The sequence below is a fragment of the Leuciscus leuciscus genome (genome assembly GCF_965113295.1).
Source record: "Leuciscus leuciscus genome assembly, chromosome: 9".
NCBI classification, from domain to species: Eukaryota; Metazoa; Chordata; class Actinopteri; order Cypriniformes; family Leuciscidae; genus Leuciscus; species Leuciscus leuciscus.
Window position 1 is genome coordinate 31,321,138 of NC_138733.1, and position 17,011 is coordinate 31,338,148.

The window sequence follows — 17,011 nt, forward strand, 5'->3', positions numbered from 1 at the left end:
CACACATACACAACACATATCAGTTCTAGCACTGCTAAAATGCTGTCAACTAAACAGAAAAAGTTACACTGCTCCATTTAAATTGTCCGTTGTATGGCTGTCAGTCAGCGTGATCACTGTACCGTCATGGTATCCTAAACGTGCGCATGTGAAGGATGCTGTTTTACGCGGATAGTGGAACACGAGAGAAGTACAAAGCCTTGTTTACATAATAGATATAGTTTAAAAACAAAATGTTAGGCTACATCTCGAATATGCAAATATTTGGATTTGTGCCGAATGAGAGGTTTGTGAGCCCAAAGCCGGGTGTTACGTAGTTTCTGTTACACTTTGTTTATAGGTTTGGCCTTTATTAATCATAAATCTAGTTTATAATGAATGCCACTGCAATGTTTATAGTGTTCGTAATGTTTGTAAACATTTCTTTTACCAATATTTTACATTATTTCTGAATGTAATAATAACATGTGACTTATACACCGATGCGACTTATCTATTTTTTTTCTCAACAATGCAATTTTGACCCCCTGTGACTTATACAATTCAATTCAAAATGTGCTTTATTGACATGCCAATTGTTTCAATGAATTTCTATATATATTTTTGTTTTGTTTTTTTACAGTGAATCATCATACATGTAAGTAGAAAAATTCAACATTTCAGAATTCTATGAACAATTTAGAATTCAGTGTGTTTGTGAGTGTGAGCACATCACTGATTAGTCAACTCCTCCCTCTTTTTGTGACATCAATGTATCTTGCTGCTAGTAGGATACAATCTCTTTTTTCATATAATACATGTTGAAGTTGTGTTTTATTGTTTTATTATATGAAGTTAGGGCAAAGTATTTCAAATTTTGTATAAAATGTCCTCATAGTTGGGGCAGCTGGGTAGGGTTGCACCAGCCATTCGTAAGTTCTTTCTTAAATTGGAACGTAAAGTTCACACTAGAGTCTTAGCTAGTTTGTAACTAACTCTGTACTTTGTTCCGTTGCACCATCAGGCAGAGTGTAGCTAGTAGGTCGTAAGCTCTTCTTAAAGTAATGTTGTGTTGCTCTGCCTCCACTTCTCCCTGGTTACAGTATGGGCAGATCTTGTCTCTCTCTACCGTCTCTATCCACCAGGGGCGGAGCCAGAGGGGTGGCTTGGGGTGGCCCACGCCACCCCTGAAATTCGATTGGCCACCCCAGGTGCCACCCCAAAATCCTACTCTACGATTGGCCATTAACGTGGTCAAAGGCGGAACCTTTGTTGACGCACTTTGCTGCCTTTAAATCAGCGCGGGAGCTTGGACAGTCAGACACCAGAACTCAGAAATGTAAGTAGCAAGTGTTTGATGTAAGCTAACCAACGATACATGGCTTATTGTTTTTTAGCATGTGAGTTTACAGCACTAACGTTACTAGCTACTTGTGCTAGCACGCAAAGATATCTATTTACCTATCACATCTGCCTTGATATCTAATCGCACACGCAGCCCAGTATCACGTCTGTTGAATCACGTCATGTAGGCTAATTTATCCACTGTACCTGCCTATTCTGCCTACTCAGTCGACATTTGCTAGGTCATTAACTGTTAACTGTAGGCTACTTTTGTAAAAAAGCATTTAATGATTTATCATTAGAAGATTAGCAGACGCAATTTTGTGCAAAACACGTAGCCTACATTAAAATTTAACCAAGGAACCAACCAAATTAAACACGCCAGCAAGGTAGCTCGCCCCTACCTTCAGTAAGTTAGGCTTAGGCTATATTCCCAGATAAATTCCACGCAGGGTTTCGTTTTTGTTTGTCAATGTTTTCAAGCCCTGTGTTGCTAACATACCTATGCTGTGAAATTAAGGTCTAGCCTACTGGTTGGTTTAATTTAATTTGAGTAATAGGATATGCATCCATTTACACCTGGAGATAGTTATTTGTGCTCGCCAAAATCATAGAAATTATAATTATAAGACACTTACAGTATCTCCTGTAATCCAAGACAGATTTTCTTCGAGTTGTTAGGCTTTAGAGCATTTATTTTAACAAATGACATGGAAAACATAATTCATTTCATCCACATATCCTTATGCACAATGCACAACAACAATTTAGCTTAAACCGTGAGAATCAAGCAAACCTCACGGCCGTCAGAGCCTTAAAGTGACAGGCACTGAATTCAACTTGCACATCACCAATGCAGTAATGACATGAAAGAGTAGTCTATATCGTTTAAACTTTATAAATAGTAATAGTTTAGCTCACAGGTCAGATGTGGCCTTTGATTAAGCTTTAATTTTGTGTAATTAATTGTAAATAATACGTTCTTTGTTGTGCATTGTGCCATTTCATGTTTGTTTCATTTCAATTTCTAATAATAATGTAAGTAATAATTACTAATAATGGAAATGGAAAAAAAAAAAGTATTTAATTGGTGTTTATGTAGCCTAGGGGTTGGTTGGACTGTTCTGAAGGAAATCTGACTTCATTGCAGTATGAAAAGGAACCAGAATATCCAACAGTTCTTCGTTAGCAAGAAAAGCAAACCTGATGAAGACAGTGAACTGATCAGAGCAGCTGACGTTAGCAGTACCAGCAGTGGTTCAGATAATGTTAGCGAGTCAGATCAGGATGATGACAGGCAGGGTGAAGCGACTGAGCTAGCAGCTTCACCTGATGACCTGGGTATGTCAAATCTAGAATTAAATTTTATGGTATCATTGATTTAATAGGCTATGTATTTGGGGGAAAAAAATATATTAACAGCATTTTTATTTAGCCTACACAAAATAAAAATGTTTAGGCATCTAACTGAAATCATGTGAAATCATTTTAAATGCTATTTCAGATTCAGACAAGGGTGCTGGAGACACTTCAGATCCTTATAAGGGTATGACATCTCAGCTATATCTGATTGAATTGCACTTGTTTTAGTTAATACAACAAAATGTATTTTACATTTAAATTTAGGTCCATCATCATCATCTTGTCTCACTGGTTGTCCACTTGCTGCAACAAACCCAACCCCTGGACCTCATGGTGTGTACTGTATGTTTTATCCTGGTTAAAATATATATAGAAAACACATGTTTGTATGATTTGCTGAATTACTTTTGTTCTTTCCAGACATCTCCCAATCAAGGGCAGCAGATCCAACTCAACCTGTGCTGAGGATGTTTCCCAAGACCACACAAGGTCAGAAAAGAAGGGCATTCAACCCGCAGTGGTACAGCAAGTATTCTTGGTTAGAGTACTCTGTTAGCAAAGATTCAGCTTACTGTTATGCATGTAGACATTTCTCACTCCCTTCAGCGTCAGAATCAGTATTTACATCCCAGGCAGGTTTTTCACATTGGAAGAAAGCGCTGTATAAAGATGGAGGCCTTACATTGCATGACCGGTCTGACAGTCACGTTAATGCAATGTTTGCTTGGCGAGAATATAAGAATCGTATGCTGTCTGATTCTGGGTTAATGGATTTAATTGATCAAGAGTACAAAAGAAAAGTTGAGGAGAACAGGAGATACATAAAAACAATTGCAGAGGTTCTGTTGTTAACAGCAACTCAGAAGCAGGCTCAGAGGGGCCACCGGGAGTCAGAGGACTCTGACAATAGGGGGAATTTCATAGAAACTCTAACTGTGATTGCTAATCATGATGCCCTTATAAGTGAGAAAATGAGGGAAAAGGGGAATGCAAAGTACACATCTGGAACCATACAGAATGAAATTCTGGAGTGTCTTGCAAACATGGTGAGGGATGCCATTGTAAAGGAGGTGAAGGAGAGTGAGGTTTTCTCAGTAATTGCAGATGAAAGCAAAGACCTCCAGAAAAAGGAGCAGCTGTCGTTGGTAGTGAGGTATTACTACAGTGGGGCTATACATGAAAGTTTCCTTGACTTTCAGCATGCTCAGGATTTGGATGCTAAGGGACTTAGTGATAAAATCATACAATGCCTTGAAAAATATGGGCTCAATTACAAGGAGAACCTGATTGGGCAAGGCTATGATGGAGCAGCTGTGATGAGTGGGAAACACTCTGGTGTGGCAGCCAGAATTCAGGCAGAGGCTAAACAGGCATTTTATGTCCACTGTAATGCCCACTGCCTGAATCTAGTCTTAGTGGACACAGTGAAGTCAGTGGCAGAGGTAGATTGTTTCTTCACCCTCCTCCAAAGACTCTATGTGTATATGACCGGGTCCTATGTACATCAAAAATGGATGGAGGTTCAAAAAGATATGTATGGTGGCCAATGCAGAGAGTTGCAAAAACTGAGTGATACACGATGGGCGTGTAGAGCGGTGGCTTGCAGGAACTTATTGGATAGATTACCAGCCGTCCTGCATGTTCTTGAGCAGATCAGTTCAGAGGACAATGGGGACAGATCTGTTGATGCTCGAGGTTTATTAGCACAGATTGACCTTACATTCATAGCCTTACTGACAACTTTCCAAAAACTCCTTGGAACCACAAAGCGACTCTCTGACCTGCTACAGGCCCCCTCACTTGACTTAGCCATAGCAGTTGATTTGATTGAATCACTTCATGCTACATTTCAGGAGTACAGGAACGAGACATTTGCACATGATTTGTGGCAAGAAATATCAGATACAGCCAAGCTGTGTAATGTAGCAGTTGAAAATGTCACAAAAAAGAGAGAACAGAGAGTGAGCTCAAAACTGGGTGGGTCTCATATAACTTGTACTATAGGCCTACGCAGGGGTGATGAGGACAAAAACTCATTCAGGCAAAGGTTACTGTACCCAATCCTAGATTGCATCATGAGTGAGATGGACAGAAGGTTTTCAAAGTCAAACTGTGTACTCATGAATGGGATACAGGCACTGAACCCTCAAAGCTGTACATTCCTAGACAAGGGTCAAGTCTTACAATTAGGTGATTTGTATGGCAGTGATCAAGAGGACTTGACCCATGAGCTGCATCAGGCCAGAAGGGTTGTAAAGAGAAAGATGGACAGTGGGGCAGTACAATTGGGAAGTGTTACAGACTTCACTGTATTTTTGGAACCCTATAAAGAGGTGTTCCCTGACCTCTTTAGGCTTTGCAAGGTTGCCACAGCTATCCCAGTGAGTACTGCAGGCTGTGAACGGAGCTTCTCAGCCCTGAAGCTAATAAAGACACACTTGCGGACCACCATGGTTGATGGTAGGCTTAGCCACTTAGGTGTGTTAAGTATTGAATCCAGGAGAGCAAAAGCTTTAAATATGGATGACTTTATCAAGGTTTTCGCCAGCTCACACAAAAATCGGCGCATTCAGTTGTTTTAACACCAATATATAGATGGGCAAACAAATTGTAATTCATTGTTCCATGAATAAATAGTATTTAGCTGAGAACTTGGATTTTGGATGTTAACAGCTATAGAAATAGATGGCCAAAGATATTATGTTTGAGTTGTTATTGTAAAAAAAAAAAAAAAAAAAAAAGTCTTGAAGGTGTATTTTTATGTTTGAGATGTTTATTTATATTTGATTTTATTCAAATAAAAAGAAATTTGATGTAAGAGTACGGTCTTTGTCCTTCAATTTATGTGTATGGTGTTCGATGCATGATTTTATGATGCCACCCTTGAATTAATCAGTGCTCCACTAAGGCCACCCCTGTTAAAAAAGTCTAGAATCGCCACTGCTATCCACAGTGCAACGCGGAAGTAAATACGATGACATATCTCCTTCTAATGTGACTTCTGTTTCGCTAGCCGGTGGGTAAGAAGCCATGTTATGGGAGCACGCACAAAACACTATTAAATACCATGATGGTTAATATTTATCACACCCGCAGCAGGGCTCCAGACTAACTTTTTGCCTTGGTTGCACTGGTGCGCCTAACTTTTTTATTTAGGTGCACCAGCACAAAATTTGGGTGCACCCAAATTTTTCCTCGGATGTATCACCTTTAACGCCACAATTTTAAGGTCACCTTTTTATCACGCTCTATACACATTCATATATATTATGTAAATGAATTTAAACAAGAAGGTGTAGGTAAAAACTTTTATTTATTTTTTGAAGCACAATTATTAACGGTATTCCTACTCTTACCGATACAGTACTTTAACTGTATTCTTATGGTTCTTTTTGTTTTATATATAATAAACAAAGATAAACAATAGATAAACAAAAGATAAACAATTAAACAAAGATACACTTTATATAGGCCTACACAGTGCTTTAATTTCAGGAAGGCCTACTACTGTTCAGGCATGGTCTAAAAAGAAATCTAATAAAGTAATAAAATGTAAAATAACACTGTAAAATTTATCATAAATAGATTAATGCTTATCAAAGCTGAAGTTATTCTTTCGAGAGCTGTGAGTGATTTTTCTCTTGTTGTTTGATTTGCAGTAATGGCGCAATCGTCAGCATGTTTATTAGACTGCGGCCCCTTTAAGACCGGGTGCAGATCTAATAGGCTACTGATGCACCATATTCTCCCAACTATTTCCATAACTACGTCCATTTAAGACATAAACTGTTTTTAGTGAATCTCAAAGCCGGTAATTTTGACACGCTTTTGTTTACAATTGATCGTTTAGACGCGCACAATCTGCACATGAAACCGAAAGTATAATTTGCTTGTCTCGGACTGTTTCGGAGCGCGCGCCGCCATGCGAACAACATCTCTTGCGCAGATTTTTGTGTTTTTAATAGCTCTTTCAATTATTAAACGCGTCCCGCAATTTAGCAACAGTAGCTAGACTGCATTTACAACAATCACCGATCGTGCTGATTCTGATTCTGAGTTTTAGGGAGAAATGACAGCGTAATGCTGCGAAGGGAAGAAGTTGCGCGTAGATAGTTTTTAATGGTTTTACCTCAATATTTTATTTTTTATAATCTTTGGAAGCCGAAATTTAAAATAAAATCAGACTAATATAACAGACCTTAAGTGTAACCAGGCTACGTTTGAATGTTTAATTCTGTCCTCCGTCGTCACTCATTAAGCAGGGCTGTCGTGCGAGCTGTGGCATCGCGTGAGAGAAGAGTGTGAGTTCCGTCAAAGGAGAACAAACGCCAACAAACGTTCGTGCAGAGGCAGCGGATGCGAGGACGTTAGGTGCACCGGTGCGACCTAGGAAAAATGTTAGTCGCACACTTACAAAATTTGGTCGCATATGCGACCAAATTGGTCGCACTCTAGAGCCCTGCCCGCAGTGTACAGTATAACACAGTGGTGGGATGAAATGAAGTGGCCTGACATCTTACGAGAACATTTTCAATTATTTTGTGTTGTGACTCGGAGTAGACGGGTCTTTGATGTGCATCTCAGCAGTTAGTTTAACAGATGCCATCTCTGCATATGCTGTGAGTTTGGGTTGCTTATGACGTTCCAATGGGAGCACAATGCACGCCATTTCAACAGATTCGTAACGCAAAACATCTATAAACCTACGCCAACACAGGAGAATAAATCAACATGTTTCTAAATATGCAAACTGTTCATTCATCACGACTTCAAAATAAAAGTTAAAACCCTCATGAGTTTGCATGTTTTGATGTCCACATGTTATTGTTCAAGAAATCACAGTGGCTGTGGAGAAATATTAAAGTGATGATCTTCCGTGGCTCTGCCATTAATGAAGTGGAAAGAGCAAACAAACGGAAATTTTGGCGGTTTCTCACAAATGTGTCGCTCAAATACACACAAGAGAAATACATAAACTACTGCTGCATTTAGAACCTTAATAACGTCATTTAAAATACACCATTTCACATGTACTGTATCGTGTCACAAACTCAAACTCAAAACTCAAAATGGCAACTGAACAGTTAATGCAACATGTGTATTTGTGTATATGTGTATATGTGTATATGTACACTGTAAAAACTAAAGGAGCCTCAAATATCCTGTCGGATACTCAATGAACTTCAAAATGTAATTTAAGTGCCTCAAAGCTCTTTCTCCTATAGTAGGGTTACTGGAGGAGCATTGACAATCTTTGAGGTTCTTGCTGGAACTTATGGGATCCTTTAAGCACTTTGTATTTAGTTCAGAGGTTCTGGAGTCACCTTTTCATTACCATGAGACCTCGAAGTGCTTTGAGGGAAAATAGAGGAACTTGAATGCGATAAAAGGGTTATTGGAAGATTTTTTAACATTTAAGTGGTTCCATAGATCTCTTATGTTAAAGCCAGCATCTGGAGGAACACAATGGTTCAGTGAGGCCAGAATAAGATTATTATTATCCTATTATTATTATAGGCTACTTAAGTTTGATTCAGTATACATACCCAGGTGAAAAAGACGTACTATTAAATGTATTAAAAATTTACTTGAGTGTGTTTTTAGTATAGGCCTACAATACAAATATACTTTAATGCATTTTTAACACATTTAACAGTAGCCTACATCTTTTTCACCTGGGTAGCTTACATTATTTAGTATATATATGGAGCTTATAATATGACAAAATGATTTGAATTTGAATTGTGTAAATTTGAATTATTTGCAAGTGTAATCTAACTAAATTGAATTTTAGGTGGTAGTTTAAATAGTTCTGAATTTGTTTTTTTTTAAACGAATATTGAACGTTTGAAATTTAACAAATTGAAATGTTTTTATGGCTGAATTTTATAGACATGTATTTTCAAACAGCTAGTTTTTTTGTTCTGAATTCGTATAGTGCAAATATTCAGTTTAAAAAAATACAGATTCAAGTTTTCAAGATGAAGAAATTCGGAACTTCAAATTCAGTTCCCCTTCGAGGGAACTCGCACTGCGTCGTCGTCGTGACGACACTATGGGAACGCCCTCAGCGTAACGCATCTGAAGCATGAATGAAATCTGTCCAATCCTGATTGGTGCTGCGTCATGACGTAGTAGATGACGGCATAACCGGAAGATACAAAGGGACGCCGGCACAAACACACGTTAGCTTTTTGCTCTTCAGCAAAGCGCTCTGTGTGAAACTGTTTGTCCTATTTGGTGTTGTTTGTCCTATAAGAATTGTCCCAAATAACGTCTGACATTGCAATATAGAATCTAGTGGCTCGGATCTCGCGTTTGCCGAGGCAGCGCGTAGATTACGGGTCTACTCTGCAATAAAGATTCTGTGACTGATCTCGCGTTTGCCGAGGCAGCGCGTAGATTATGTCTGCATTGCAATACAGAATCTATAGCTCGGGTCTCGCGCTTGCCGAGGCAGCGCGTAGATTACGGGGCTATTCTGCATTAAAGATTCTGTGTGGGTGCGAGGCATGCACAGTCAGCTCCTGAGGGTGCTGGCTGTGTGTTCATTGAGAAATATCTTGACGCACACAGCCGTGCGTTCCGGGTGTTTCAGCCTCGCGCCCGTTGGCTTTCTTCTCGAGAGATGAAAGCCAAATATATTGTGAACGACTCGAATCTCGCGTTTGCCGAGGCAGCGCGTAGATTACGAGTCTGCTATAAAAGGGACACACACGATCTGTGAAATAATACTGTTTGGGTGCGAGGCATTCACAGTCAGCTCCTGAGGGGGCTGGCAGTGTTCATTGAGAAATATCTCGGCGCACGTGCATAGAAAAAAGCCGTGCGCTGTCGGATGTTTCAACCTCGCAATTGTTGACTTTCTTCTCGAGGGATGAAAGCCGATATATTGTGACCGACGGCTCGAATCTCGCGTTTGCCGAGGCAGCGCGTAGATTACGAAACCGTTTAAATAAATATTAAACTAAACAAACAGTATTGTCTGGTGATTATGGCTGCATTTAATTCTTAATGGAATTAAAATGATGGAATATTTTCTGACTTTGAGAAGTTAGATATTTTAATTCAGCCTACCACCGTTTCACTTATCTAGTGTTTTTGGCTGCATTTAATTTTGAGGAATTAAAATGTTGAGCCTCGCACCGACAGGTGCAAAAAGAGTGTCGCCTTCCGCGCCCCTCCCGAGGGAGCCTGGCAAAGGAGACGGCGCTCTTGCGGCAAGCCTTCTGAGCCTAAGGTCGATCTGAGGACCGTCCTTTAGGCAAAGAAGGCTTCTGCCAGGTGGTCCTAGCTGCGGCCGGACCACTCAGAGCTGTCCCCCCCGGGGTGGAGCGATCGAGGTCGCCTCCCCCCGGAGCTCTCAGGAAATCAGTGCTGTTTTCCCGCCGTCCAGTACGCTTCGGGCCACACTGATTTCCCGCGCACGCACGCCGCTCCAGCCGCCTCTAGAAAGACCTGCGGCTGGGCAGCGAACGCGTCCGCACACCGAAAATCATTCTCGACTGCTCCCTGCCGGTCAGCCGCTTCAGGGGGTCGGGAATGAGGCTCGGTTGACACCCGAGGCCAGCCTTGAGAGGCTGGTTCCCTTGGTAGATTATCTCGGCGCATGGTCATGCTTCCGAATATATCTGCATGGGCCCTGCGTACTGTAGAGCTGGGTTACAGACTGCAGTTCAGCTCCCCTCCCCCGAAGTTCAACGGGGTGGTCTGGACTGTGGTCGGCTCAGAGCAGGTTCGGGTTATGGAACAGGAAGTTCAATCCCTGTTGGTCAAGGAGGCCATAGAACGTGTTCCTCTGCCAGACAGGGAGTCCGGGTTCTACAGCCGGTACTTCATAGTTCCTAAGAAGGATGGGGGGTTGCGTCCAATAATAGATCTCAGGCACTTGAATCGTTCTCTGAGGAGATTCAGGTTCAAGATGCTCACAATTCCAGCCATCGTGAGTCAGATCCAGTTCGAGGACTGGTTCGTCACGATAGATCTGAAGGACGCATACTTCCATATTCCATCCTTCCATGTCACAGGAAGTTCCTGAGGTTCGCTTTCGGGGGCGAAGCGTACCAATATCGGGTTCTTCCCTTTGGCCTAGCTCTTTCCCCTTGCACCTTCACCAGGTGCATGGATGCAGCGCTGGCTCCGCTGAGACTCCAGGGCATTCGTGTACTCAATTACATCGACGACTGGCTAATATTAGCCAAGTCGTACGATATGGCAGTTCGGCATCGAGATGTCGTTCTAGCCCATATCAGGTGCTTGGGGCTGAGACTCAACACAAAGAAAAGCGTGTTGACGCCCTCCCAGAGGACTATGTTCCTGGGAGTGGTATGGAACTCCACGACGATGCGGGTACAAATGTCTCCTGCACGGGTGGAATTCATACGGGCGATGGTCTCCAGAGTGAAGCTAGGCCACAACCTCACTGTGAAGCAGTTTCAGAGACTGCTGGGGCTCATGGCAGCAGCGTCCAACGTCATACCTTTGGCCTGCTACACATGAGACCCCTACAGTGGTGGTTGAGAGCCAAGGGGTTTTCCCCGAGGGGAAATCCGTTCCGTATGATCAGGGTAACGCGCAAATGCCTTCGTTCTCTCGTCATATGGAGGAAACCTTGGTTCCTGTCCCAGGGACCGGTGCTGGGAGCATCATGTTGCCGGAAAACCGTTTCAACAGATGCCTCCCTCACTGGTTGGGGCGCGGTCATGGACGGCCGCTTTGCGAGAGGTCTGTGGGAGACCCGGCATTCTTCCTGGCACATCAACTGCCTGGAAATGCTGGCGGTCTACAAAGCTCTGAGGAGCTTTTTCCCAGACCTCCGCGGCCACCATGTCCTGATACGCTCGGACAACACTTCTGTAGTCGCGTATCTGAATCATCAGGGGGGTCTGAGGTCGCGCCCTCTATGCAGACTGGCACACCAGATCCTTCTGTGGTCCCAGGGGAAACTGTCGTCTCTCAGAGCGATGTACGTCCCCGGGGACCAAAATCAGGGAGCAGACGTCCTGTCGAGGCGGGGGCTGAGGCCCGGGGAGTGGCGACTCCACCCAGAGGTGGTGGAAGCCATGTGCGTGAGATTCGGCCCAGTGGAAGTGGATCTGTTCGCGTCTCAAGAGACGTCCCACTGTCCACTGTGGTTCTCTCTCAGGCATCCAGCTCCGCTGGGGCTGGACGCCATGATGCAGACGTGGCCAAGGCTGCGTCTGTACGCATTTCCCCCGATCGTTCTGCTCCCGGGAGTCTTGGAGCGGGTCCGCCGGGAGGGGATCAGCCTACTTTTAGTAGCACCCCGCTGGCCGACCCGAGTATGGTTCTCGGACATTGTAGCACTGCTGGACGGCCTTCCGTGGCAGGTCCCTCTGAGGAGGGATCTGCTGTCGCAGGCAGGGGGCACAATATTTCACCCCCGGCCAGAGCTGTGGAACCTCTGGGTCTGGCCCCTGAGGGGGCTCGGTACCTAGAGGCTGGCCTGTCAGCAGATGTTGTCGAGACCCTACTCAGCTCCAGGGCTCCTTCTACCAGGAGACTGTACAGCCTGAAGTGGAATGTGTTTTCCACTTGGTGTAGAGAGCGTGAGGTGGACCCAGTTAACTGCCCAGTGGCTTCAGTGCTGGAGTTCCTCCAAGATCGTTTCTCCGCCGGTCTTACCCCGTCCACACTTAAGGTGTATGTGGCTGCCATTGCGGCTTTCCACTCGCCTATAGGTGAGGGGCCTTTGGGGAAGCACCATCTGGTTGTACGTTTCCTCCGTGGGGCTCGGAGGATGAGGCCTGCGGCTCGCTCTAGAGTTCCAACCTGGGACCTGGCGGTGGTACTTGAAGGGTTGGCTGAGGCCCCCTTCGAGCCACTGGAGTCGGCTGAGGCAAAGAACCTGACCCTTAAGGTGGCCTTTCTCCTTGCTATCACCTCTCTGAGGAGAGTGGGGGATCTCCAGGCCTTGGCTATAATGCCAACTTGCCTGGAGTTTGCCCCTGGCGGAGTTAAGGCCATCTTACACCCTAGACCGGGCTATGTGCCCAAGGTGCCATTTAATGTGGCACGGTCAGTGGTTCTACAGGCTTTCCATTCTCCACCTCACGTGACGGCGGAAGAGGGGAGACTTCACCTGCTCTGCCCGGTCAGAGCCCTGAGAGTGTACCTTGAGAGGTCCTCTCAGTGGAGGTAGTCAGACCAGTTGTTGGTGTGCTTTGGTTCACCCAAGAAAGGGCTGCCTGCATCCAAGCAGACAATCAGTAATTGGATTGTTCAGGCTATAGCCACGGCTTATCAGGTGCGCAATTTGCCTTCACCTATAGCTGTGAGGGCTCATTCTACCAGGAGCATGGCCTCCTCGGTAGTCCTCCTTTCTGGAGTCTCGCTTCAAGATATTTGCGAAGCGGCTGGGTGGGCCACTCCACACACCTTCATAAGATTTTATAGTCTGCAACTCCCTGTGACGCCTGGCGCCAGAGTGATCGCGTCCTAAGTGTGCCTGGTCTCCCAGCTTCACACTAGGGTGGCGTGCTTACGGTGTGGCATAGTGGGCATTGCGTTCCCATAGTGTCGTCACGACGACGACGCAGTGCGAGTTCCCTCGAAGGGGAACGTCTCGGGTTACGACTGTAACCCTTGTTCCCCGAGAAGGGAACGAGACACTGCGTCTCGTCGCCACACCTATCACGGGCAGAGCGCGTGCTTCATCGCAAAGGAGCTAACGTGTGTTTGTGCCGGCGTCCCTTTGTATCTTCCGGTTATGCCGTCATCTACTACGTCATGACGCAGCACCAATCAGGATTGGACAGATTTCATTCATGCTTCAGATGCGTTACGCTGAGGGCGTTCCCATAGTGTCGTCACGACGACGACGCAGTGTCTCGTTCCCTTCTCGGGGAACAAGGGTTACAGTCGTAACCCGAGACGTTTTCTAAAATTCAAGTTCAAAAATTCAAGTTCAAAAATTCAGATCTTACAGAAAGTAGGTCACAGGTCATCCACAGGGAAGAGTAAAGGATCTCAGATAAGTCGAACAGAGCATTTTGGCTGCACTGCAGTAGTTTTCTGCCGCAAACGCGGTGGTGGTTCAAGAGAATCCGTGTATCTTTCGTTCAGTCGTTTTTTTATTTAATATTAAGAGTAGAAAAATGTGAAAACAGTTTGAGTATTAGATTTCTTCTAATATTCTAGTAATAATAGTCCGCTGCAGCAGTTGCACGGAGCTTACAAAACGCGTGTATTGCAACTATAGGCTACATTTAATTTTCTCATCAAACAACTAGACTAACGAATGGCTCGGCACAACAGAAGAGCTTAGACAGGGCTTTCTCTCTGTGTAGACCAGCAGTTGGTCTGAATTTGCTATAACCTATAGCCTATTTTCTCGACTGTATAGGCTAAGTCACGTTTTATCATGAAACACGCTGTGATTTATTCCAAAGTGACTCAGGCATTATGAATGCATTTAACGTTAAATAATCTAAATGTTGACTTTCAAAAGTAGGCGCGCCAAGAAGGCTATTCTCTGTATTTTGGTTCATTTTTGGTGAGTGCCAGAAAGATCTAAAGAGACCGAGACGCGCTAAAGCAGCGCATCATGTTGTTTTATTTATTTTTCAATGACATGATATTTTGTAGTCATTTTTAATGTACACAAATAAAAATATAAATGTTACTGTTTCGGATGATGTCATATTATCTGTATGACTAAATAACAGAGTATTAAGTTATTTCCCAACAGTGGAACAAATCCAAGTGATGGCGCTCGCGCATCGCGCTCTCACACAACATAGTAGGATATCAGTTCTGGCGTTGCTTCATATCGCAGACTGCTCATTATCAAAATGAAACACAGTCAACCAAACATATAAAAAGTTATTCTGCATAATTTAATTGGTCTGTTGTACAATATGAAGGGCAAGCTGTGCCGCACACAGTCCTACTCCAAACATTTCCCTTGCTGTGAAGACGCTGATTTAGCCTATAGGCCTACGTGTATTTTGGGACTCGACTGAAGTATGAAGCCTTCTTTATATTAATAGTTAGCATCCACATTACATTGGAATGAAAACTTTTGACTGAATGAGAGATGCGCGACCGTTTCGATTTAAATAAATTTGTTGAGGCTTGGCGTTTATAAAGGGCACAATATAGGCTATTTTTATAGTCTGTAGTCTATATATTATTTTATTATAGCCTAGCCTACATACTTATTTTTCATTCTTGTTGTTTTCTGCATTCATTTGTCATAAGGGAAAGTAAAATAGGCAACACATAGCCTACATGTTAATAGTGTTTATCATGTAAATGTTGTATTTTATTTACAGGTCTTTTACACTATTGCTGAATAGGCTGATATAAAAAAAAAAAAAAAAAATTATGACGCCTTTCTCTCTCAACATGATCCAGCAGACCAATTGACTTGCACTCATGTGCATGCGACTTATTTTCTGGCAAATACGGTCAGTTAAAAAATGTTGCTGTATTATTACAAAATGCATAGAGTGGAGACCATTTGGGCAACAAAAAAAAACAAAAACAAAAAAAAAACACATATTGTGTTCATTACCCCCACCCACATTTGGGCTTAATCACTGTTATTATTAGGAAATGTATTTAGGTGTAGACAAAATCAGTTATGTTTATTTATAAATATGAACGTACCTCGCATTTCCCGGACACTAGCCGTAAGTCTACTTCTTTGGCCTATTTTTTTTAGCTGGCCAGTTCTCAAAATCTGTGTGGAAAAGCTGCGGAGCGAGGAGAGAACGCACAATGGCTTTGCTTTGGAAGTTTTTTTTTGAAGTTTTTGTTTTTTTTGAAGTTTAGTTGCCAGAGAAAATAACACACCGTTTTGTTTAACATCAATTGATACTCAATATTAATTAAATAAATAAATATAATGTCAGAGAATGCACAAAGCGCATCCTTTTGAGATGTAAATTATAATACATTTTAATAAAACACACAAGGCCTACATCATTAAACTCAGAAGATTATGTATTTTAATATATTATATTATAATACAAATAAAAAGGCGTCATACTTCAGTCGAGTCCCAAAATACACGGGACTCTGTATTGTCTTTACAGCAAGGGTAATGTTTGGAATAACAAGTAGGACTGTGTGCGGCACAGCTTGCCCTTCATATTGTACAACAGACCAATTAAATTATGCAGAATAACTTTTTATATGTTTGGTTGACTGTGTTTCATTTTGATAATGAGCAGTCTGCGATATGAAGCAACGCCAGAACTGATATCCTACTATGTTGTGTGAGAGCGCGATGCGCGAGCGCCATCACTTGGATTTGTTCCACTGTTGGGAAATAACTTAATACTCTGTTATTTAGTCATACAGATAATATGACATCATCCGAAACAGTAACATTTATATTTTTATTTGTGTACATTAAAAATGACTACAAAATATCATGTCATTGAAAAATAAATAAAACAACATGATGCGCTGCTTTAGCGCGTCTCGGTCTCTTTAGATCTTTCTGGCGCTCACCAAAAATGAACCAAAATACAGAGAATAGCCTTCTTGGCGCGCCTACTTTTGAAAGTCAACATTTAGATTATTTAACGTTAAATGCATTATATATGCCTGAGTCACTTTGGAATAAATCACAGCGTGTTTCATGATAAAACGTGACTTAGCCTATACAGTCGAGAAAATAGGCTATAGGTTATAGCAAATTCAGACCAACTGCTGGTCTACACAGAGAGAAAGCCCTGTCTAAGCTCTTCTGTTGTGCCGAGCCATTCGTTAGTCTAGTTGTTTGATGAGAAAATTAAATGTAGCCTATAGTTGCAATACACGCGTTTTGTAAGCTCTGTGCAACTGCTGCAGCGGACTATTATTACTAGAATATTAGAAGAAATCTAATACTCAAACTGTTTTCACATTTTTCTACTCTTAATATTAAATAAAAAAACGACTGAACGAAAGATACACGGATTCTCTTGAACCACCACCGCGTTTGCGGCAGAAAACTACTGCAGTGCAGCCAAAATGCTCTGTTCGACTTATCTGAGATCCTTTACTCTTCCCTGTGGATGACCTGTGACCTACTTTCTGTAAGATCTGAATTTTTGAACTTGAATTTTTGAACTTGAATTTTAGAAAACTGAATTTGAAGTTCCGAATTTCTTCATCTTGAAAACTTGAATCTGTATTTTTTTAAACTGAATATTTGCACTATACGAATTCAGAACAAAAAAACTAGCTGTTTGAAAATACATGTCTATAAAATTCAGCCATAAAAACATTTCAATTTGTTAAATTTCAAACGTTCAATATTCGTTTAAAAAAAATCAAATTCAGAACTATTTAAACTACCACCTAAAATTCA

General features: G+C 42.4%; 1 protein-coding gene across 3 annotated transcripts; it reads left to right on the top strand.

Annotated features, from left to right (window-relative positions):
• The first annotated feature begins 1,295 nt into the window (after positions 1 to 1,295).
• On the top strand, positions 1,296 to 5,393 carry LOC309506904 (zinc finger MYM-type protein 1-like). Of its 3 annotated transcripts, none has more exons than XM_082180922.1 (3): positions 1,296 to 1,318; positions 2,426 to 3,018; positions 3,106 to 5,393. In XM_082180922.1, exon 3 carries the CDS (start codon positions 3,153 to 3,155, stop codon positions 5,265 to 5,267), a length of 2,115 nt encoding a protein of 704 aa, XP_082037048.1. In that variant the 5' UTR covers positions 1,296 to 1,318; positions 2,426 to 3,018; positions 3,106 to 3,152; the 3' UTR covers positions 5,268 to 5,393. The 3 variants fall into 3 exon arrangements, with proteins under 3 accessions (XP_082037048.1, XP_082037050.1, XP_082037049.1); XM_082180924.1 differs by having other exon boundaries at positions 1,304 to 1,318; positions 2,431 to 3,018; XM_082180923.1 differs by lacking the exon at positions 1,296 to 1,318 and having other exon boundaries at positions 1,885 to 2,664; positions 2,828 to 3,018.
• The last annotated feature ends 11,618 nt before the right edge of the window (positions 5,394 to 17,011 follow it).